General features: G+C 38.9%; 2 protein-coding genes across 6 annotated transcripts in view; one reads left to right on the forward strand and one right to left on the reverse strand.

Moving 5' to 3' along the window:
* Positions 1 to 120: 120 nt before the first annotated feature.
* On the reverse strand, positions 121 to 3,930 carry LOC113100960 (sphingosine 1-phosphate receptor 4-like). Of its 2 annotated transcripts, none has more exons than XM_026265445.1 (2): positions 3,826 to 3,930; positions 121 to 2,892 (listed from the first exon to the last, which is right to left on the reverse strand). In XM_026265445.1, the coding sequence occupies exon 2, from the start codon at positions 2,804 to 2,806 to the stop codon at positions 1,634 to 1,636; it is 1,173 nt and encodes a 390-aa protein (XP_026121230.1). In that variant the 5' UTR covers positions 2,807 to 2,892; positions 3,826 to 3,930; the 3' UTR covers positions 121 to 1,633. The 2 variants fall into 2 exon arrangements, with proteins under 2 accessions (XP_026121230.1, XP_026121231.1); XM_026265446.1 differs by having other exon boundaries at positions 121 to 2,902; positions 3,826 to 3,929.
* Positions 3,931 to 9,293: 5,363 nt separating this feature from the next.
* The window catches only part of LOC113100959 (unconventional myosin-IXb-like), a 38,921-nt gene continuing 24,519 nt past the window's right edge, over positions 9,294 to 23,695 (forward strand). For all 4 annotated transcript variants that reach the window (XM_026265441.1, XM_026265443.1, XM_026265444.1 and 1 more), the window contains exons 1-2: positions 9,294 to 9,608; positions 19,332 to 20,228. In XM_026265441.1, the coding sequence (XP_026121226.1) occupies positions 19,392 to 20,228 (837 nt within the window). In that variant the 5' untranslated portion in view covers positions 9,294 to 9,608; positions 19,332 to 19,391. The remainder of the gene's footprint in view (positions 9,609 to 19,331; positions 20,229 to 23,695) is intronic.

A 23,695-nucleotide genomic window follows, 5' to 3' on the forward strand; every position in this document is an offset into this window, starting at 1 on the left:
TTAGGGACATGTCATAGCGTCTCTACTGAACACTACACCCTTGAAAGCGAGGCTGGGATAAATATGCAAAGCACATAGACGGTGTTATTTTCACAAATCACAATTTTTTTGTGTGTGTGTGTGTTTGTGTGTCATTTATTGTGATTGTTGTGTTTGTGATTTGAATAAAAATCAATTGAACGCATGTGCTTCAGTCTCTCACAGTCTCGTTTTCATGCCTGTTCAAAATTAAACCTAGCCTACTGCGGCTCTAAATTAGTGTGTTGACTTCCCTATAATCATAAAATTAGACGTGCTTATTAAAACGTTATAATTACAGTTATTGTCGTTGGTGTGAACATGAATGTGTGGTTCTATGACATGACATTGCCTAAAGAAAGTATTTCGTTGTTTCCATCATTTAGCATCACAGACGGATGGAAGATGTATGCTAATCAGGGGCTAGTGGAGTACGCGTTTGTTTATATTTTCCACAAGTATTTATGTAAATACTATATCTAATATCACATACTGAAAAACATTTTACAAATTGTATAACCTGAATGCACTGTAAGTCGCTTTGGATAAAAGCGTCTACTAAATGTAAATGTAATATGCAAATGCTAACAGTTCTGTGGGTGGGCAACGTTACTTTTATGTGGACATGTACAGGTTTTGTACCTGTACATACCATTTTCATTTCTTCCATGCATTGTGCATTCTTCCAACATCTGTTTGGATCGTCCAGGTGGTTTTGAGACGGGTTGTCATGTTATTTTTGGAGGGCCGTGGTTTCAACTTTTGTGCTTTTGGTGGATTCTTGAACTCTGAGTGGATTTTACATAAAACTGGAAGTATTATTTCACATTTGTGTCATGTAAAGCTTAACCTGGTAGTTAGAATCTTTTGGCCAGGGAATGTTATTATTTTGTGTATTGTGTAATATTGTATGCATAATTCATTAGAATTTGACGTGTTTCAATGCTGTTTGAAGTACTGAAGCATGCTTCGTTGAAGAAGTCTGTATATTGTCTCCCTCATGTGTTCAATGAATGTTATTGACTGAGAATCTTCAAGAAACCTTGCATTATCAGTATTAATCAATGCTTTATTTTATTTGCTTCAAAACTATTTTACATTGTATACTCTCAAAACAATTCCCTGAAAACTTTTAAACAGTTTCAAAAGTGCGTGCATAAAATCTAAAGAATCTCTTTCATGTAGAATATAAAAATATATACTTTCTCGTTTTTAAATTATAACATTCATATTACTTGTACATTCTCGTTTAAACAACAATAAAAGGCAGTTTGTATTTGAAGTATTTTACAGTTGTGGTCGCTTTCCTTTGCACTCGGCTCAAATGTTGTATAGAAATGCATTCAAGTTACAAGATATATATATATATATATATATATATATATATATATATATATATATATATATATATATGATTTTTTTTAAAAAGTTTTCTGTTTTTGTTGCACAGCTGCTTTCTTTAACAGTCCTTTCTGCATTCGTCTATGTGCAAGGAAACTCACACCTGCTGTCTTTTGACCCTCAACGATTGAAACATCACTGAAGCCACAACGGCGGTGTGTTTGAGGAGGTGCAGTTCCTGTGGCGAAGGAGAAACACACCTGGCCACCGCGGCTTAACCGCTCGACGCGGATAAACAAGAAGTGGTGGAGCTGAGGCGTGTTTTCTTGCCATTCCTCGGTTCAGGCTGTGGACTGGTGCTCAGGTTTCGCACCTTGCTGAAGCTGTTGCGCAGGCTACTATGTCGACTCCCAGAGGTGCTGGAAGTCTCCTTGGACATGAAGGTCTTGGAGTCGCACAGTCCCGCCCTCAGACAACAAAAGCACAGGAGCTTAGCGATGGCTTTGCGAAGCTCCAGGCTGCCGAAAGAGTAAATGAGCGGGTTCATGGCCGAGTTGAGCACGGCCATGGCGATCACCCATTCAGGATTGAAGAGCGTGCTGCAGTTACGAGAGTGGCAGAAGAAGTCCACCAACAAGAGGATGAACAGAGGACCCCAACAAACCATGAAGACTCCAACGATGGAGATGACGGCCTTCAGGAGGCGCAGCGAACGCTTTCTGCTGCGTACGGATGTGGTCTCATTGCTACTCCGGACGTGGCAGTAGATGGCGAAATAGAGAGCGCCGATTGTGAGCAGGAGTATGAAGAAGATGACCAGGGCGAACAAGATGTAGCTCTTGGAGTAGAGCGGCAGAAGTGTGGAGCAACTTCTCGGATCGCAAACGCAGTTCCAGCCCATCAGCGGAAGGAATCCGATTACGAGCGCCGTTATCCAGCAGAGCACCACCATGATGTAGATTCGGTAAGTCTTTGTGGCGGTTTTCTGGTGGATGGGCTTCATCATGGTGGCGTAGCGCTCCACTGCGATCAACAGCAGGCTGAAAATCGACGCCGCTAAGGCTACAAATAAAATTCCTTCGCGGAATATCCACAGAACTGGGCTTAGCTTGAAGGTGCGGTCGCCGGACATGCAGATGTTGACCACGTAGGCGCATCCCGTCAGCAAGTCGCTCAGTGCGATGTTAGCGATGCAGATGAATATCCAACGATTGCGCAGACGCACCCGGAAAAGCACGGCTAGCAGCACCAAGAGGTTCTCCAGGATGATGAAGAAGCTGAAGCACAGGAACAGGACGGTGATGGCGCTCACGCTTCTCTTCGAGGGCTTGCGGTGGTGGAGGCGTCCGGTGAAGTTGTAATGCTCCAGGATGAGACTGCTGCTGCCGGTCCAGTTGTAGACGTCTGGACAGGAAGAGGCGGAGCTGAAGGAACGCAGGACCTCCATGGTGTTAGAAGCAGGAACGCAGAGTTGAATCTCACTGGGGTTGATTCGGCCTTCAGTGCAAACAGTCTCCAACTTCTCAGGAATATCTGTGCCCAACTGTGGAAAACAGTTGATTTATTTTAAATCTGATGTTTAAAATGCATACTTGCTTAAAAATAAAGGATCAAACAATGCCATAGAAGAACCATTTTGGGTTCCCCAAAGAACCGTTCAGTGAACAGTTCATTAAAGAATCTGCTTAGTGTGAAGAACATTTTAACATTCCAGAAATGGAACCATCAATGCATTTAAAGAACCAAGACAAAGAACCAGTTTTTAAGAGAGGACGCTAAATGAGGGTCATGATGATTGGTAACGTCATTAAATGTTCACCATGCTAGCACTTGGTTGCGCAAATCCATCTTTCTTTAAAACTGATTTCACATCACGGGGACCGTCCCGCTGACTGGCACCAGTGTCTTGCTTAAGTGCACAATGGTGTCATTTCAGGAGTTGCTATTTGCAGTGGCTGTTTCGGTTGCTAGATTTGTAACCACTACATTACACAACCGCCCACAAAATACAGAATAATGACAAAAATAGTGAATAATTTTTCAAATGTTAAAATTAAACTTTTTTTTTTTTTACTTTTTTTTTTTTTTTTGAAGTTATGCATCATGAGCTTGACCTAATGTAATCTCTGCACGTGTACAATACATTTAAATATCTGTAGTTTCACTACTGCACTTGTGGTTAAGAGGGTATTTGAGTGTGATGTGTTTAAAGAGCCAACATGTGACAGTGCAAAGTGTAACTGCAATAAATCCATCAATAAATAAATGAATTGAATGTTAAATTTAAATGCAAAAATTATAACATGCATATAATATTTTTAAGCTACGAAATATAAATGCAAAACATTTTTGTTTAAATAACTACTAAATAGTTCAGAATAAACCCATAAATATACATATAATTTTAGATATATTTATTTTCAAATAAAAACCAATGACATTTTTTGCTGGTGCATCTTAACTTACCTCTTTTTTAGTGATGCTGGTGTAACTGGTATTGAGCCATGCTCTGATGCAGAAAGCTGGAGCATTGGCTCTCTGAGTGATTATATACCCTGTAGTAACAAGGAAGGAAGCTTTCTTGCATCTATTCGACACACCCAATGGAGAAAGCAAAAATTCAGAGTTTCTACACGTTTTCTAAAATGTTCATTTGTGACATCTTCCCAGAAAGTGAAGAAATCATGGATTGCTGTGAGAAAAATCATGTTGCATTGCATGTGCATGCATTAAAATTTGGTAACAAATATAGTACATACTGGGGAAGATCCATTGCCTGTGTCAATGCTGTTTGTGAAAACATGCATTGAAATTTAATACAAATAGAACAAATAAAATTAAAAACAACACTTCAAGAAAAAAATCACAAAATACAAATAATATTTAAATGCATCTAAATAAAATGTAAAAATTATTATTCCTTCAATTTATTAAACAATTTACAATTTTATATGTTCAACAAATGGACAATAATGATTTATTTAATACTACTACAGGAAGTCAGTGTGCCACATTCTAGTCAGCACGTGTGTTACAGTAGTAAAAACATTTTGCAAGACCCTTTAAATACAACTGGTGCTACACGTATACTCTTACAACAGCTTTGATGTTGCTATAACTGGTATTTCTCAGAAGCCAGTCAGCAAACAGGAAGATCTGATGACCCAGTAAAGTGGCCTCCTCCCTTACTTTTTTCAGTTCACCTCATCTGGGTGGAAACGCACACGCACACACACACACACACATATGTGTTTGTTTCACTATATTAGTGAGGACATTGCACTGGCTTTCTATCACCTATTTGGATGTGTCAGTGTCTCTTTGCACACCTCTGATTGGTGCAGATTTGGTTTGAGATCTCTGACCCAAAACATAACCTGCACTGAAGCTGGTCAGCTTTGGAGAGGAACTTACTACGGCGATGAACGCCGCTAAAAGCCAAGCCACTTTCATGTCACCTTAACCCAGGATTGGTGCAAACTAATCTGAAACTTGTTTAGCCAGCTAATCTGACTCAGTGGTGGACAGTAACGGAGTAGCTTTACTTCGTTACTGTACTTAAGTACATTTTTCAAGTATCTATACTTTACTGAAGTAGTTTTATTTTGAGTTACTTTTACTTTTACTTCACTACATTCCAAAGCATAAGATCGTTCTTTTAACTTCACTACATTTCATAAAACATATCGTTACTCCCTATAATATATCACGTGCTCCGACACGCAGAAGCGGTGTCTGATTCATCATGAACGAACTGAGTCTTTTCAAAATAAACCTTTAAATCGGATCGCGAATCGCACCAAACGATTCGTTTACGAATTAGAATGATCCGATTGCAGCTGTTCTGGAGTCGACCACTCACTGATTCAAATGAACCGTTTAGTGTGAGTCTACAGAAGTAAGAACCGTGAGATCTTGTGAGCGCGTGCGTCTGATAAGTAAGTTATTAATGTCGGAATTTAGGATTAACTATTGTAACTGAAAATCATATTTTTTATTATTTATTTTATATATTTTATTTTGATAATTTAGAATTATTACTGAAATACAACCTTTTTTTGTTTCAAACAGTTCATTGAACAATAATAAATGAAGTACCTGAAGCTGACAATGAAGTAAATGTATAATAATTAGCAAAGATGATTAATTTAGCGCTGTAAACGCGCGTGTGAGGGGCGGAGACGCGCCGCGGAGCGTCAGAGGCGCTTGAGGACCAAACACAGCAGAGCGGTAGGAAACTTCACTCCTCTTATTATTTCTCTTTTACTATAGCGATTTAGTTTTAGATACGTGATCTGAGTCTTTTATAGAGTTGTAGAGTTAGAGTTATTAGAGAAATAGAATTATTTTTTACATTCTTTGGTCGAAGTTTTCAGATCGGCAATTCGGAGCCTGTTCGCGACTCTGTTGATTCAGATCGGCACTTCGGAGCATGTTCGCGACTCAGTTGATTCAGATCGGGACTTCTGGACTTCGGAGCATGTTCGCGACTCCGTTGATTCAGATCGGCACTTCGGAGCATGTTCGCGACTCGGTTGATTCAGATCGGCACTTCGGAGCCTGTTCGCGACTCGGTTGATTCAGATCGGCACTTCGGAGCCTGTTCGCGACTCGGTTGATTCAGATCGGCACTTCGGAGCCTGTTCGCTACTCCGTTGATTCAGATCGGCACTTCGGAGCCTGTTCGCGACTCGGTTGATTCAGATCGGCACTTCGGAGCCTGTTCGCGACTCGGTTGATTCAGATCAGGACTTCGGAGCATGTTCGCGACTCCGTTGATTCAGATCGGCACTTCGGAGCATGTTCACGACTCGGTTGATTCAGATCGGCACTTCGGAGCCTGTTCGCGACTCGGTTGATTCAGATCGGCACTTCGGAGCCTGTTCGCAACTCGGTTGATTCAGATCGGCACTTCGGAGCCTGTTCGCGACTCGGTTGATTCAGATCGGCACTTCGGAGCATGTTCGCTACTCCGTTGATTAAGATTGGGTCTTCGGAGCATGTTCGCGACTCGATTAAGATTGGGTCTTCGGAGCCTGTTCGCAACTCGGTTGATTCAGATCGGCACTTCGGAGCCTGTTCGCGACTCGATTGGTTCAGATCGGCACTTCGGAGCCTGTTCGCGACTCGGTTGATTCAGATCAGGACTTCGGAGCCTGTTCGCGACTCGGTTGATTAAGATTGGGTCTTCGGAGCATGTTCGCGACTCGGTTGGTTCATATCGGCACTTCGGAGCATGTTTAATATTTTTTTTTTAAATTCAGATCTCGAAGCAGGAAGTGTTTGTCAAACAGTTAATTGGTGATAAATGAATATTTGGACTTGAGGCTTTTTTTTTTTGACGAGTAACGTTAGACAGACATGAATGTTTATTCAGAACGGTACTGAAAATAAGTAAATATTGTAGCTGATGCTAAATGTCTAGCAGGCTAACTTGAGGTAATTTTTATAAATAATGTCCAAATATTTTAATTCAACCACCTATATATATATATATATATATATATATATATATATATATATATATATATATATATATCTATGTATATATAGGTGGTTATCTTCACAGTGAACATTACTCTCATAAGTGTAGTCCATATCAACAACAAAAATATATCTTGACTCCATATAGTGGTTATTTTGGAAAAAGGTATTTTGAGCAGTAGGATTATAAAAATAAAAAAAAGGGCTAATATAAAATTAAATTAGCCTATATAAAATTGCAAACATCTATCTTTCAGTACTTTTTTACTTAAGTACATACAAAATTGAGTACTTTTGTACTTTCACTTGAGTAAAATTGAAAAAGGAGTACTTTTACTTTTACTGGAGTAATATTTTATTATTCGGATCTGTACTTTTACTCAAGTACTTGATTTGTGTACTTCGTCCACCACTGATCTGACTTCATGGTACAGGCCCCTCAACAAGTTAATCAAGACATTTTCCCAATACTGACAGAGAAATGCTTGGCTATCATGAATATTTTGGATGTGCAATGATCCATTCAATTCTTAATTTCACCTGTAAACTTTATAAAGTTAGAAAGCGTCCCTTTTTTTTTTTTTTTTTTACAGATCAAGAGTGTAAATGGTTTGATTTGGTGCCTTTTTGTCTATGCATCAGTTTTTTTTCTTAATTCTTGTTTTCTATTTACCACTTTGTAAATATTGGGCTAAGATAAAGGAGGAGGCCCTTCTGAAACCACCACATCCTGAGGTAAGAGCAACACCCTTCACAGTTACCAACGCCCTGTCGACACTTGTGCGCTACGAAAATAAAAAGTGTTATCAGAAAAAGCCACAAAAAAGACCAAACTGTGTCACTATTAAACTTGATGGCGTAAGCACAAACACTACCTGCGTGATAACTGAGCTGTTTACAGTTTCAGAAAAGACTCAGCTTGATTGGAAAAAGCTGCACACCGACCAAAAATGCTTGACATGGCTGTTTTATCTTTATATGCACTGATCCAGTTTTCAGACGTAAATGCTAACTCTCTGAACCAAATACATGACTACGCTTCTCATGACTGCAAAAACCTCCGGAGATAAAGACGTTTGAATTCTCCTGACAAAACGCCTGTAAATGCATGAGTTTCTCTATCAGTGGTGTTTAAAATCATTTCTGTATGCACCTCATGAAATTGGTTGATGAATGCATAAGCAGAGCTGGAGTCTTTACCGATAAACTCTAATATAGTTTTTATTTGCATTGCATCGTTCCCAAACCTCAATCTGTGTTATTTTGGAGATTGCATGAGTGAAAATGATTGAAGGCCCCTTCTTTTTCATATACCTTCAAACCTGGTCTACTTGGACAGATTTGGCGTTGTTCAGGTTATTTTATTTCATATCGACATCTAGCTGTAGTTTAATGTAATTACATTTTAGTTTTTTAGTTTTTTGCTGTACAGTATTACTCACAATCAACCACAAGGGTTTGCTCTCTGAACACTTTTGACCAGATCAACAGCTCTTAGAAATAAAGTTTATGTAATAACCTCATGTTAACCCAGAAATGTGAATTAACGCAGAACGGATACATAACATTCTTATGTAGAAATATTACTAAAGCAAGCAATGTTTATTTAAGCAAAATAAGATTAAATGAACAGAATAAACAAGCGATTTATATATATATTGCTCACCAGTGGATCCTCTGCAGTGAATGGGTGCCGTCAGAATGAGAGTCCAAGTAATCCACTCCAATCCATCAGTTAATGTCTTGTGAAGCCAAAAGTTGTGTGTTTGTACGAAAAACATATGCACCTTAATATGTTTTTAGCTTTAAACCATCTCTTCTGGCCAAAATATGAGTCCATGATCCATACCAACGCCTCCTCTGATGAAAAAGTGCATCTTCTCTTGTTTTATCACATAAAAATCCGATGATAAAACTGTTTTGGACCATTTTCATTTGAAAACATGGCTTTTGAAACATGGCTGCTGGTTTAAACTGGTCATGTGCTGGTCCTAATGTCCAGTTTAAACCAGCAGACATGTTTCAAAACATACCTAACCAGCATAATATACTGTTTTTTTTTTCAACAAGGAAAGTAGTATTAAGGATCGAGCACTTGTGTTTAAGCTAGAAGTAGCAGTTTCAAGTGAAAAAAAAGGTGTCTTAAAGGTTTATTTGTTTATTACAAACACACAGTTTTTCACTTCACAAGACATTAACTGATGGACTGGAGTGGTTGTGGATTATTGTGATGTTTTTATCAGCTGACTCTCATTCTGATGGCACCCGTCCACTCCAGAGCAATTCAGTCATTGGTGAGCAAGTGATGCAATGACACATTTCTCCAAGTCTGATGAGGAAACAAACTCATCTACATCTCGGATGACCTGAAGATGACCATACATTCCCAGTTAATTATCATTTTTGGGTGAACTGTTCCTTTAAGGCGAGTTCTCTTTCATCCACCGCGCGTCGCCGTTCAGCTTCTGTTCGCACAGACGAGTTTTCCTCATCAGTGTGTGATTGTGCGGGTCACAAAGCTCTCAGATCGCCTTCAGCATGTCCCTGTGTCCTCTCCGGACTCATATCGGTGTGCTCTGTTTTTAAAGCGGTCTCAGGGGTGGAAATAAACCTGTCTGGATGAGTTTGATGAAAAGGGCGATCTACTGAAGAGGAGGAGCCGCATACACGTATGCACAAACACACGGAGACAATCGACCAGCAGACACATTTATTAACTTATTAAACATGAGACGCTTCGGTCGGCACAACATACACACATCACGGTAAGTTTTTATTAATTCATGTATTCGAGTCGCTTTAGCTCCGCGGCGGCGAACAGAAACTTTGCGGGTGGCTGGAAGTCAAACGGCTTTTGTTTCAAACCCCCAAACAACATTTCTAATCTAAAATATATAAATGTTATGTCGAAAAAATAGCGGTTTAGCTATAAGACAACTCAAAGTCGTGTTAACAAGAGATAAAGGATAGGTTCGCGGCGAAAACTCTCAGAATAAATCGAACTTCCCGGATTGAGCTTTTGTTCGAATCATTCATCATACAGCAACAATGTAACTTTTCATCTTTCATTTCCCGCCATGTTCTGGTCGGTCGGGCTACATTCGAACGTCTGGTTCCATTCCATTTTTTATGATTTATGATCTGTACACAATCTGCGATTCGTAAATGAATTGATATAAACGCCGTCTAGGTTGAACCTCCTACTTGTTGCGTTGTGTTTCATTGTGTTGTCAGATGTCATAATACAGTGTTGGTTATGCTATTTATGGTCACATAAAGCTTTTAGTGTCCACATATTAGCATCATAAACCCAAAATACATTGTTACTCATTATTGTCTTTGGAAAAACCAGTGGGATGGTGTTTTTATGCTTGCCTGGACATTAGGATTGGCTTGTTTTTTCCCCAACTCTGACTGACTTCTGTCCTCCTACTGTTTGTGTTAAACAGCCATTGGAAAAACCCTATCATCATCAAGAACAGAAACCTGACAGGAAGCGAGAAAATTAATTTTGACGTGTCATGTGTTAGCGTTTGAGGGTTTTCACAGTTGTTTTTGTGAACGTAGCATGAGAAAAAGAGCCTTGAAGTGACTGGAGATCTGCGGATGTTCAACCTTTCAACAACCAATCACAGTTCCTGCGAAACAATTCATCAGTGCATGTCACGCCAAAAACAAACATGTCCATATCTCTGTGTCAGTTTCTGATATTCTGGACTATGTCCTGGTCGTTTGGAGGTGATATTTAAACTAAAGTTGCATATGTCAAATCTAGACCAGAAGATGTGCATAGTTTTTTGTTTTGGTAAATGATATCATGATGGGAGTGAAATTGGTTTCATGTTGGCGTTAATGTAACATGACCGTGAAGACTATAATAGAGGCGATGGGTTCACATTGAGAAACTCTTCTGTGACTAGGAGACGTGAACAGGAAGTCGATGGTCGCTGCTGAATGCAGACGTAGTCAAAGGAAATCCAGGTTGCCAGGAGTGTCAGACGGTTGGGTGTCCCTGCCCTGTGTACTCATTCTCACTCGTTTCTTTTTTCTCAGTCTCTGTTTTGAAGCGTTATTGTGAAGTTGAGAGAGAGGCCCACAAAGCGTTTTTGTTGCACCATATGTGCGCTGACGTGCTTGTGAAAGGGAACTACTGAATGAGAGACCTGGAAGTAGGGCTGGGCAACACCGCTTTACAAACAGCAGTGTTTTACAGCCCAGTCTGATAGCTGAGATACAGCTCAATAGATATGCTTTTACTCTGTTTTGGCTCAAATATGTTTAATAAAATAAAAAAATGGTCTGTTTATTTCATGTACATGCAGGAATATAACAACTGCAATATTGGTTCTGCATGTAAAAAACAAGAAAACATTATTTTGCATTGACATTTTCTTGTCACTGATGTAGTACATTTCTTCCTCCCAAAATTCAAATTCGAATTACAATTATTATAATTTTTAAATTATATTTTTAAGTATTAATGGTGGTAATATAATAGCAATAGTCATTTATTTATTTATTATTATTATTAATATTTGTAAATTACAATCACCCATATTCATCATGGTAGTATTTATTTAATTGCAAATTTAATTGAAAAAAAATATTTACGAAATAATTTTTTTTTTAATTTAAATTTGAGATGAAATAAGACATTTGTTCACAACAGGATTCAAATGTGAAATATAATTATTATTTTTTTATCTTTTATTAATCGCGGATGCAAATTAAAGGAACACACTTTTTTATTTACTTATTGAAAATATGTTTGCTAAAACGTTTATTTTGTAGCTTTAAAAGAAATCACATTTTTAGACCTTCAATAATATTTGATATTTGTGTAAATATTTGTATTAGCTCTGATTTGGCTTATTTATTTTTCTTCAATCAGACGAATCATTCTTTCAAAAATTCTTTGCAAAAATAAATCAAGACATTTGTTTACACTGCCTATTTTTTATATATATATTTATAAATATATTTATTCATTTATATGCACTAACATAACAACTGAAACTATTTTTACTTCAACTTTTATGATGGCGCTTTTTTTGGTCTTCAAAAATATTTGTAATACATTTTTTTTTTTTTTTTTTTCACCAAACAAACAGTTAATGCAAAATAAATCTCAAGGCTTTTCTTTTTTTTTTTTTTTTTTTTTTTTATTGCATAAAAATTAAGTGTTTTTTCTGCATCTTTTTTTAACAAAAATCCTTTATGAAAAATTCTACACTGATTATTTTTGATATTTTTTGCAAAATAATCACTGCATACGAATCCATTCGCTTCTAATGTGCAACGTTTTGTTTTGTTAGTAAAGTTTACAAAAAGATGCTATTAAAACCAGTTTTGCTCTCTATGTTTGCAAAACGTCTGCATTATATTTAGTGAATCAAATAAAATACGCATTAAATTATCGCAATATTAACGATGATGATTTATTTTTTATATGTGAATATTTAGTGGATATTCTCAGCCTTATATTAGGCCTAGGTCTATATTTTCTTCTGTAATGGATGAACATGAACTCATTGGTGATCTAGAACCCAGTGGCTTCATATCCATTATCCACTAATAACGAGCAGATGGCAAGAATTAGATGGGTTTTCTCCTACACGAGGTTCACAGAAGCCGCCTTCCTCACGAAATACTGCCAGATTTGCAGATGAGAGCGGAATGCTTCCCTAATTTAGAGAAACCTCCACCACGGTCACTCATCTGTTTGGCTGCGGTGAAGACCAGAAGGTGCCCCACAGCGGCCTGACAGCAGTGCATTATGGGTGTGTGAGGGGGAAAGATAAAAGAGGAGTTGAAAACATCACGCGAACCGACCAGAGTTTGCGGCGTGGACTCGGGATGACGCACGCAAGGCAGAAGCAGACGGAAATCGTTAAAGCGTTCGGACGTTTCTACGTTTCCAATGCGCGCTCTCCATCCAAGTTTATAAATAACCCTAATTATAGAGCACATGGAGAATGAGTCTGGTCTGACACACATTCGGTTGCTGTTTTGCATTAACCCCTTCTAAACATGTTAGCCCTGACATTTTTGGGCGTTTAAGTCATCATGAATAATCTTATTGTCTAACGTGTGTCAAACGGAGATGAATGGGAGTGTCCGTGCGCTACTGTCAGCGTGTGGCTTTGATGAACGACCCAATCATACAATGACCTCATGCAGGAAGTGGCCTGTCTGGACGGGAGAGGAAAGTGGATGGAGTGGTTCGAGTGCCAGGGACTTTATAAAACACCCCCACCCTCCTCCATCCTCCGCTGAGCTCATTAAGCAGAGCTGTGCAGCTGAGAGCTTTCTGGAGCCAATCTCTGTTGACTTGTGCTTGATTCGTGACGCTGTTTGTTTAGGATATGGGCAAACATTGCACCATTCTTCTCTTCATCTGATGTAAATATGCCCAAGGAGGTTCAAGTCTGCGATTTTCACATGCAATAGGCCATAATTCATCAATCAAAAAAACAAAAACAGATTATTTTGCATTGGCATTATTTTCTTGTCACTGATGAAGTATATTTCTTCCTCCCAAAATTCTATAATAGCAATAATATAATAGCAATAGTCATTTATTTATTATTATTATTAATATTTGTAAATAACAATTGCCCATATTTATCATGGTAGTATTTATTTAATTGCAAATTTAAATTTAATTGAAAAAAAAATATTTACGAAATAATTTTTTTTTTATTTAAATTTGAGATGAAATAAGACATTTGTTCACAACAGGATTCAAATGTGAAATATTATTGTTATTTATTTTTTTTATCTTTTATTAATCGCGGATGCAAATTAAAGGAACACACTTTTTTTATTTACTTATTGAAAATAGGATAATTTTCCAACTCGCCTATAGTTGAACAGTTAGCGGTAGCACAGTTGGCGGTAGCACTTTTAGCTTAGCTTAGCATAGCATAGATCATTGAATCTGATTAAGCCATTAGCATGTTTAATGATGCTGAAAATACAGCTTTGATCACAGGAATAAATTACACTTTACTACATGTTCACATAGAAAACATTATTTTAAATCGCTAAAATATTTCACAGTATTACTGTTTTTACTGTATTTGTGATAAAATAAATGCACACGGTGAGCAAAGAGAGCGATTGCTTTAAAAAAAAAAACTTTGGAACAGCAGTGCATGCAAAATCTGTTTGGTTTTTCAGTGTGTCTATCTTTATACAGCCAAGAGAAAGCATGAACCCTTAACAACAGCGGAAAAAGAGTGTTTTTGGTCTTATTTAGTTGGTTTCTCATGCCAAGCGCCACACAGGCAAAAGTAAGTCATGGAGGCGAGGCGAGGCTGACATTCCTTTTGGATATGCCAGCTAATCCCAGAGCTCGTGTAATGACCAACAGAAACATTCAGTGATTGCAAACGAAGTCTGGAGCTGTAATATCGGGAGATTTAGGAGGAGCAGTAAATGCCTTCAAGATGTTTTCAGAGCGGAGCAGATGACACGATGCAGCTTTGGCTTCTGTTTGATGAGTTTTTAGAGGCTAATTGGTGGTCGAGAAGAGCATCGACCTGTTTGATTGAACATTTAGCTGTGAAATGCATGCATATCCTCATGTTTTTCTGCAGATTTAAGACTCGGGATTCAAGAAAAATGCATATAATAATTGATTATTCATTCGCACAACAAACAGTAGATGCACTTCTCCTTGGTCAATGGTGTTGCTTGTAAACTCACGTTCTGCTTTTTTTGGATCATAATTAGCAGTTCCCCTCAGACAGTAAATGCGTTGCATATGCAGCCTGTATTTCAGGCGCTCGTCACTAACTATCTGCATGTTTTTTGTCAAGATTGTATGCAGAGATTTGTCCTGGAGCGTTTAGGCCTGTGTTTTCTCTGGCACGTCCAGGAAACAGTTTGCATGCAAATTGCACAGAACGCATGTCGGCCAATTTGATAAAATTCAAAACAGCCCCTAGATCAGAGCAGCTAACACTACGACTCGAACACAAAGAGTCATTTTGAGTGATTTGCAGCTCAAAGGAAAGATCAACTCTGAGATTTCCGAATGCCTTTTCGAAGTTGTATAGGTTTTTTGGGTCTACGTTCGGTGTTCGTGTCAGTGATGAACTGTGATAGGATGGTGAAACTAAAGCTGGAGCACATGTGCCTCTGCAGGAGGTCCTGGCCCGCTGTGGAAACTACTGCCGATGTTTTATTGAGCTCCACTCAGGCTGGTGTTGAATTCCCTCAAGAGTTGAAATGCTTGTTTGGCTCAATTCGGCCTCTTTATTTTAAACAAGCTTGCTTTTGTAAAAACTGAAGCTTTAGCTGGGCTAAAATGGGCTTTTAGTACTTCATTCCCCTAAACATTAAGATTTGCTGAATATTTTCTCATCTTGAATTCATCCAAGATCAGGATGAGTTTGTTTCTTCATCAGATTTGGAGAAATGTAGCATTGGATCAGTTGCTCAACAATGGATGTGAATGGGTGCCGTCATAATGAGAGTCCAAACAAGTCCAAGACATTTTTATCTCCGAACTGTTGATTCTGGCTAAAATATGAGTCCATAATCCACATAAACGCTTCCTCCAGTGTAAAAGCCCATCTTTTGTTGTTCTGTCATGTCAAAATCCACTGTTTTAGCGTGTTATCATTGCTTGATCTGTGCAGATTTCTCTCCTGATTCAGACAAGGTGACATTTTCACTGGAGAAAGTGTTATTGTGGATCATGGACTCCTCTATTTTATCGGGAAGCAATGATTTGAAGTTAAAAACATCTTAATGCTGGATTTGTTTTAGCTTTTGTCTTCTCTCATTGAACTCTCATTCTGACGGCACCCATTCACTGCAGAGGAGCCATTACTGAGCAAGTGATGGAATCTGTTCTTATGAAGAAACAAACTAATCTACATCTTGCATGACCTGAGGGTGACTGAATTTTCAGCACATTTTCATGTTTAGGTGAACTATTCCTTCAAGTTGCACATTTTAGACGATAAAAATAGCAACTTGTGTTTTCCGGAAAAAATGCGGTACTTTGTAGGTCACTTTGCTAAATGGATACATGTAACTGCAGTTATTACAGCATCATCTGTGCAAAAACCCCACAGATTAGCATTGAAGAGTCATATGTAGACACCTGTGGGTGTTTCTGTGACTTATGCATGTTCAGTCTGATTGAAAACCGTTCAGCGTAGGCATACATTTGCAGGAAACGTCCACCAGACCAGACTGATGGAGGAGTTGTCCGTAGGGAATCCCATGGAGGTTTGTCTTTCCTCTGCCCACGCGTCTGCTAAAAGACTTGCTTCCTAAATGGAGGTGATGTTAAAACAAAAGCCCTGTTTCTGTTTCAGCCGCACATTCCACTTCAACAGCCTTTCATTCAGATCGTCTCCAGCTGCATCTGTGCTCCACAAAGAGCCTGTGACTGATTTACCTCATGGGTTTCTCTTCTCTTCTCTCCGCCGGGAGCTCGGCCAACTCTCCTGCATCTCTATCTGAGGGGAAGTGTTAAAGGAAGCCTCCGCGGCAGAACACCAGGATCTAAGCACAAAAGAGGCCCAAACTTTTGTTTGGGTGCCAGTCAGTTAATCTTGTGAGAGACGATCCTGGTGATCTTTGGAAACGAAGTAACAATAACAGCATGGTCTTTACCGGTGCACTGGAGACTTTGTCTCGCTTGTTCTCGTCCACCTCAATCAAGTCATTCAGCTTAAAACATCCTCATGAAAATGAGAACTACGTCTCAGATTTGTTCCAAAACATTTGAATGTGTTGCAACAGGAACTGTGAAGTTCTATTTGTGTCACAAATTTGGAATATTCCAAAAACGTTTCTATTTGAGTTAGAATGCTCCCTATCTAGTATGTAGATTTGCAAAGCCGCTCACGAGTTGTTTTTTTAGATGCATGATTGTTCTAAATGTCAAATTTGCCAGACTGCCACTCCTTTTCTTCGATCTCAGGAATGTTGGACTTGCTCTGAAACATGAGGTGTCTGTCTGTCAGAGATAAATCCAGCTCTGTTCTTTCCCCCCAGTGGCGGGCGCTTCATGTGTTTTTCCCCCAGTCTTGAGTAAACCTGGCTGGTCTTTTTCAGGCCAGCTCAAAATGAACCGTAATGATGATGCTGTTTTTGTGGTCGCTGACTTTATGCATGCCTTGGAGTTTTATTGATTTTGGTTATGGTCAAACGCCAAGTTGGGAGGATGGCCTACTTTCAGCCATCTGAGAAACCAGGCTGGAAAAGTTGAAACGCATCCACTGTTCATTTTACAGACTTAGGTTTACATTTAGCCATTGTTTACCAGAAATTTCTTCTTTAATTATTTTATTTAGGCTACTTTATTTTACTGATATTTTAATAAAAAAAAAAATAATATTCATATTTATTTATAAAAGAAGCCATGCTTTGAGAGATTTTGTTGACCCCTGCATAGTTTGGTTTTGATCTTGCATAAAAATGTTGGTTTCAATGGTTCCCCATTATGTCAAACCATCAGAAAATAGTCCATTCATTCTCGAGGACTTTCCAGAGTAACTTAATTTCACTCAATATAAGCTGACAGTTGTTTAAGACACTCCCGGGAAATAACTTGCATCCTCAAATTTACTGTTAGAGCAAGCGTACAGTGTTTTACGTCATTTGTTCCGCCACATAATAATAACTCTGCCAAACCAAAGTTCGGTAATCTATTATAAACAGCGTTGGATAAGCTTAGATTGGTTGGTTTGATTTTGGTTCTTCAAGAAACCCTCGGGAGCATGTGGCCTGTTAGGGCACCTTTCAAAGTGGCATTCACAAAGATTATTTTTCGCGATGGAATTATTTTATTGATAGAAAACGTCATTGAAGGGATAGTTTGGAATATTTAGATTGTCATAATTTTTGCTACAGGTTATGATTTCCACATCAGAAGCATTAAGAAATCATAACCAAAGGCTGGTATTAAAAGTGCCGTGCACAAAATGAGCTTCACTTTGTGTGTTGTGTAACTTTGTTGCTTGCAGAGTTTAGTTATTTCCTCTTTCCTTGCTAACTGTAAAGCATTGTTTTCTTTGAGTGTTTATATATATATATATATATATATATATATATATATATATATATATATATATATATATATATATATATATATATATATATATTAGTTTTATATACTTAAAGATACAATAATTTAAATCACAGGTGTGAATTTAAGATTGTTTTCTGATATAAGCAAATATATTTTGCTTTATTTATGCTTGAAGCAAGAATATTTTAATTATATAAGTAATTTCTGTATTGATTCCCTAAAAATGTCTTCATATTGATAATGCATGTTTTGTTTGAGAAAATGTATCTTTTTTTGGTCGTCTTTGGTTCTACAATACAGACTTTATGCAAATGTTCTTCATGGAATGACCATAAACCACGTGACTTTAGTGGTTTCTAACTCTTTATTATATACAGGGATGCAGTTGCCATGCCAATATTGACACCTATGATGTAGCAGCTGTGGCTTTGTACTGTATATTTATAGAGATGTGCTGTCTAGTCACAGCAGATACACAGCAACACACTAACTCTGACTGTGACCATGGTTTCCTGTTAGATGTTGCTACACAGATGCAGTTTTCACTCGTGATCAGAGAGTATTGCAGGGACATGCTTTAGGCAGATTAAATAAAGGAGCTGTTGAGTTTGTGTCAGGCACCATGAATAGTAAGGTCAGATGGAGAGCTGCAGGCCTGAGAAATAAGGGATAGAGGTGATCTGTTCATCCAAAGAGCAACAGTAATGGCACCTTATCTCAGTTTTTAATTAAATCCCAAAGTTCTTGTTTACGAATGATCGATCTAATTAAGATGAATGACACTGGCTGGGACTTGTTCCAAAACAAAAAGTGAAAGGTTAATAGCAAGAAACAAAGTAGGCCAGTATGAAACGAAGTAGGCCAGGGACTGCAATATCTAATCAATACAATCAATGGAAATGATTGCTGACATGACGTTATTGGCTGGTTGTCTTTATGTGCTTTCAAGGAAAAGCCTTTTTCAGTAAATGTCACCTTTCAACACCTTTCAAAAATCCGGGCTTGGAACAAAAATGCATGCATAATATGGCCACAGGGTGATCCACAATGATGAGTTATCTGAAGAAATTGTGATTTGTATTAAATGCTCTAAAGAAGGCCAGAACTGTGTTGTTTCATGTGTCTAGGCTAGTGTTTAATGTGGTTAAGAAGTGTTTTTGTACAAATCTGTGCCTTATTTTACTATAATATGTATGTTTTAATGTTTTACAAGTAAACAAAATAATGATTAATCGACCAAATAATCGATTAATCACTCATGTTAGTTGCAGACCTAATTATTTGGTAGTTTGTACCTTACTTTACTGCAGTATTCCTATTTGTATCTTTTAAATTAAAGTGAGTATTTTGCAAAATAGTGATTAATCAAAGAAATCATCGACTAATCACTCATGTTAGTTGCAGGCCTAATTCTTTGCGTCCTCTTTTTCAGGTGCTAGATGGTGGTTGTGAAGGCAGTACGTAATGCTGAAGGGGCTCGTCCTGAGTCAGAATGAGTGTCAAAGATGGCGACGGGACGACTAGCCAAGATGGAAAGGCCTACGAACTTCAGATATACCCCCGACTCTCTCTGGAGACTGCGTCGTGCTGTATACTCCGAGTCACCAAGGAGGCCACCGCAGCTAGCGTCATACGGGATGCGGCTGAGACCCTTGGACTGGATACCAGAAAGCTATATGTCCTGGCTGAGGTGAAGGAGTGCGGTGGGGAGGAGTGGGTGCTGGAATCGACTGACCTTCCCGTGCACAGGGTTCTTCTTTGGCCGAGAAAAGCCCAGGAACAACATTCTCAGAAAGAGGGATTTTACTTCCTCCTGCAAGAGCGCAACCACGATGGCTCCATCCGCTACGTGCACCTACCTACCATGGGGAACGAGCAGGAGTCCAAGCGACTGGTTGCTCGGGGTTTCCTCCCACCCCAGCAGGAGGACCTTGAGGACCTCTGTAACCTTCCAGTCCTAAATGAGGACAGTATCTTGGATAACCTCCGCATTCGTTTTCAGAAGAAGAAAATTTATACATATGCTGGCAGTATCCTCATTGCTATTAATCCCTTTAAGTTCTTACCCATTTACAACCCCAAATATGTCAAAATGTATGAGAACCACCAGTTGGGCAAGCTGGAGCCCCATATTTTTGCCATTGCTGATGTAACCTACTATGCCATGTTGCGCAAGCACATCAACCAGTGTATTGTTATCTCAGGAGAGAGCGGTTCGGGCAAAACGCAAAGCACTAACTTCCTCATTCACTGCTTGACCGCTCTCAGCCAGAAGGGTTACGCAAGCGGAGTGGAACGAACCATTTTGGGTGCTGGACCAGTGCTAGAGGTAAGATGATTACCAGCTTGATGCAAACTTGGTTTAACAACATGATAGTCATCATTCGCGAAGGAGTTCAGGAATAGTAGATTCGTTCGGGGACTTACTGGGACATGGGATAATTGACAGGGTTTTTTACTGAAAGTAGAGACTTACTCTTGGATAGATTCTGAGTTTGAGTCTCTAAGAATTTGTAAACCTTTTGAGATGCTGTTTAACTGTATTGAAAGGTAAAAGAAGTTAACTGATGGGTTTGCAGTTTGCAGTAGTCAACTGTAGACATTTTCAACCCCCCAAAAATGGTAAAGCATAAGAACCATTAGATTTGTGTTGACTTTGATCCATTGGATACTTCTACAGATTAGCATTTTTTTCTTCATTGTAGGATCTGGAAAAGAATTCAGGATCAGTAGATTTGTTGGAGGACTTACTGGGACATGGGATAGTTGATGACCATTTTTCATTGTCGAATTGACATTTCATGCTGCACAGATTCTATGCTCAAGTCTCTAGAGTTTCCTAACCTTTCACATGTTTTTGTGCAGTTACTGAGATGGTTAAGATAAAGGAAGACTGTTGATGGGTTTGCGGTTGGCAGTTGTCAACCTCAGAACTTGTCAACCCCCCAAAAACTGTATGTTATGTAAGAACCCTACATTTGATAGTCTGTCTTGGGTGTTTGTGTTGTATCTTTATTTGAGCATTTTGCATTAGTTTCTTCAAATCCTTGGAGGCTTGCTTCTACAAAATAGCTCATTTGTTGGAATTGTAGGGTCTGGAAAACTCGCTACTTTGAACAATGCTTCGTAACAACCTTAATGACAGCTTACCCATAGATCACTCAGTCTTCACTGTAAACTGTGGCTCTTTGGATCAGTTTTTTTACAGAGCATTTTCCCACAAGCCTGTGCTTGAAACGTGGGGTCACAACTTGCTGTACTTGCATAGCTCATGTTGCAGTACTGGCTAACCTACATCTAGAGGCTTTCCTCAGGGGGCTGTGTCTCATGCAGTTCTTGTTGTTTTATGTCTCTTGCATTAAAATTATAGCTCGGTCCCATAAACATGTTCAAGCACATTCTGTTATTGTGCAAAATATCAGTAGAAACCCTTCCCCAACTCTGATCTCATGGTGGTTTATGGTAGAGGTACCTCTGGTAAAAACTGACCTTTGAGACTCAAGTCCATTTGGACTTGACGGTTAGAGTGGATATTGTGAGTCTTTCACAACTCATGGGTTATCATCTAAAGGGTCTTGTGAAGTCCTTCTTCTCAAGATTTCACGGTTGCATACAAGTGCTATTTTTGAAGTTACCAGTCAGACAAAAACAACCCACTTGGCTTCTACGATTCACATCACTTCTTTAGTACTGCAGAGGTTTCCTGTACACATGATGTCATTAGAAAACCTTTGGTGTCATTTCTTAGCATAGCCTCCTTTAGCAGAATAAGTGTAGCAAGTCCTAAAAGGGATGGAAGATGGCAGGTTTTGTTTGACGCTTGCCCCAGTGCTTGTGGTTACTGAAAACTAGAAGTCAGTTCTCCGCAGTCAGCACAGTCATTGTCCCTTGGCAGACAAGTCTTCAGGCTTCATTAAAAAATATTCCCCACATCTCTGCATTTGTGGTGAGAAGCCTTCTGTGAAACTGGTCAATTGAACATTGAGCCCAGAATGAGACTCCATCCAGAAGTTTTCAATGATAGTAGTCAGATCTCCCTTAGGCTTCTCTTCCTTTTACGGTCTCATGAAGTCCAATTGTCTCGTCCATCTTACAAGATGTTCAATTGGTGCTGATTTTTAAGAAAGGACCAAATATTCAGTTTTTATTATTCTCTGCATTGTATCAGAGGGAAAAGTTTCCATATGTGAGTCAGTGCAAAGTTCCTCCTCGTCTTTTTTAGTTATTTTTTGCTGTTTGACGGATACATCAACTCATGTCCCAATTCCAAACTTTTGGACCACAAGTTACCACCATCAGTTTCTTCTACCGAAGTTACAACTGTGGAATAGTTTAAGGGATCGTTCACCCAAATAATGTAAATGCTGTCCTTGATTACTCAATTAATTATGTCACCTTTTTAATTGGTTTTAATTGTCACCTTCCGAGGCACCTTGCCCAGTAGCAACTAGTTTTGTGTAAGTTTAGCTTTAAACTGAATCGAAAGCACATTGATTGACCTTGACTCAATCTAAACTGTAATTTTACAGTTCTTTCTTTTTAAAGCTGAAGGTTGCTGTCTCAGTTTCAACTTGCATGATGTAAAAGAGATGTTTGGCACCTGTTGTTATTGACCAACACGTCAGACCGGTTTCGGGCGCCTTTTCACCGGAGCTGCCCTCTTTCGAAATCCCCCTCCTACAACACATTGCTTTGTTTGAATGCATATTTCACCTTCAGTGCATGCGGAACAACATCTACGGCGAGTAAACCATGCTGTTTGACCTAATAATGTGGCATGCTCTTCTTGAAAGTGCCCTACAGGAAAACAGTTGGGAATCCAGCAAGCCAAAAATGTGTTTTTTGTCCAGAACCAAATGGCTTTTCTGGATTACGTCAATGAGTATCATATAACAGGAGAGTTTGGAGACTCTGCAAATGCCATTGAGCTCTTTCTTTTTTACACAATGGCTCTGCAAAACACCTTGTTTCTGTGTCAACAATTTGGCTTTTGATCACACACGTGAGTCCTCTGAAGTAATACAGAACTTCCCTCTGTCTGATCACTTCTTCAACAGGAAGCAGTTTTTTTTTTCAACAGGAAGTGGTAGCGGTAGAGGTTTCGCTCCCCATTGGCTGGTCTGCTCACTGGGTGTCGAGACCCAGCGTGTTGTTCCTCAGGAAGCTGTCATGGCTATATCATGGCCATTGTTTATCTCCAGGCTTTGTGTTAGTCTTGTGTGGTGGACTTTGGCTTCCTGAAACTGTCTGAGCTATTTTTGGTGGGATGACTGTAATGACACACGTGGGATGTCGACATGTGGAAAAGAGTACCATAAAATGGCCCATTGGAGACCTACACTAATAATCTCGGTCGATTCCAGTTTCTAGCAACCTGGACCGAAACTTTTCAGTTAATTTAAAAACCTGAACTGTAGCCAAACACCAAATGTCTAACTTGAAGATCTTATTTGTGTTTATTAGATTGATTTCTGAACTGCTGCGCTTTTCGTTCCCTAAAGGCAATTAGCTTTGATGCTAGGGCAGCCATTGTTATTTAATTTTTTTCCATAGTACTTATTTTTTTCCACCTTTCTTCATATAATGTAACTTGATTGCTGTTGTGAGCTAATGAATTGTTGCCTCGTTCTGCTTGAAGGTCATTTGTTGACATGCTATTGTGTCGCGAGCTCAATTAGCGCTAGTACACGCTGTCACCAGCTAACCCGATATCGTAACGCCGAACAAAACCACCCAGAGTCTGCCTTTTGTGTTCACGCTGAAGACTCGGAAAATGAAGTCACACAGCTCACTTGA

Source organism: Carassius auratus, unplaced genomic scaffold (genome assembly GCF_003368295.1).
Source record: "Carassius auratus strain Wakin unplaced genomic scaffold, ASM336829v1 scaf_tig00217432, whole genome shotgun sequence".
NCBI lineage: Eukaryota > Metazoa > Chordata > Actinopteri > Cypriniformes > Cyprinidae > Carassius > Carassius auratus.

Excerpts from the sequence above, each read along its gene's own strand:
- LOC113100960 (XM_026265445.1), bottom strand. The coding sequence starts at position 2,806 with ATGGAGGTCCTGCGTTCCTTCAGCTCCGCCTCTTCCTGTCCAGACGTC.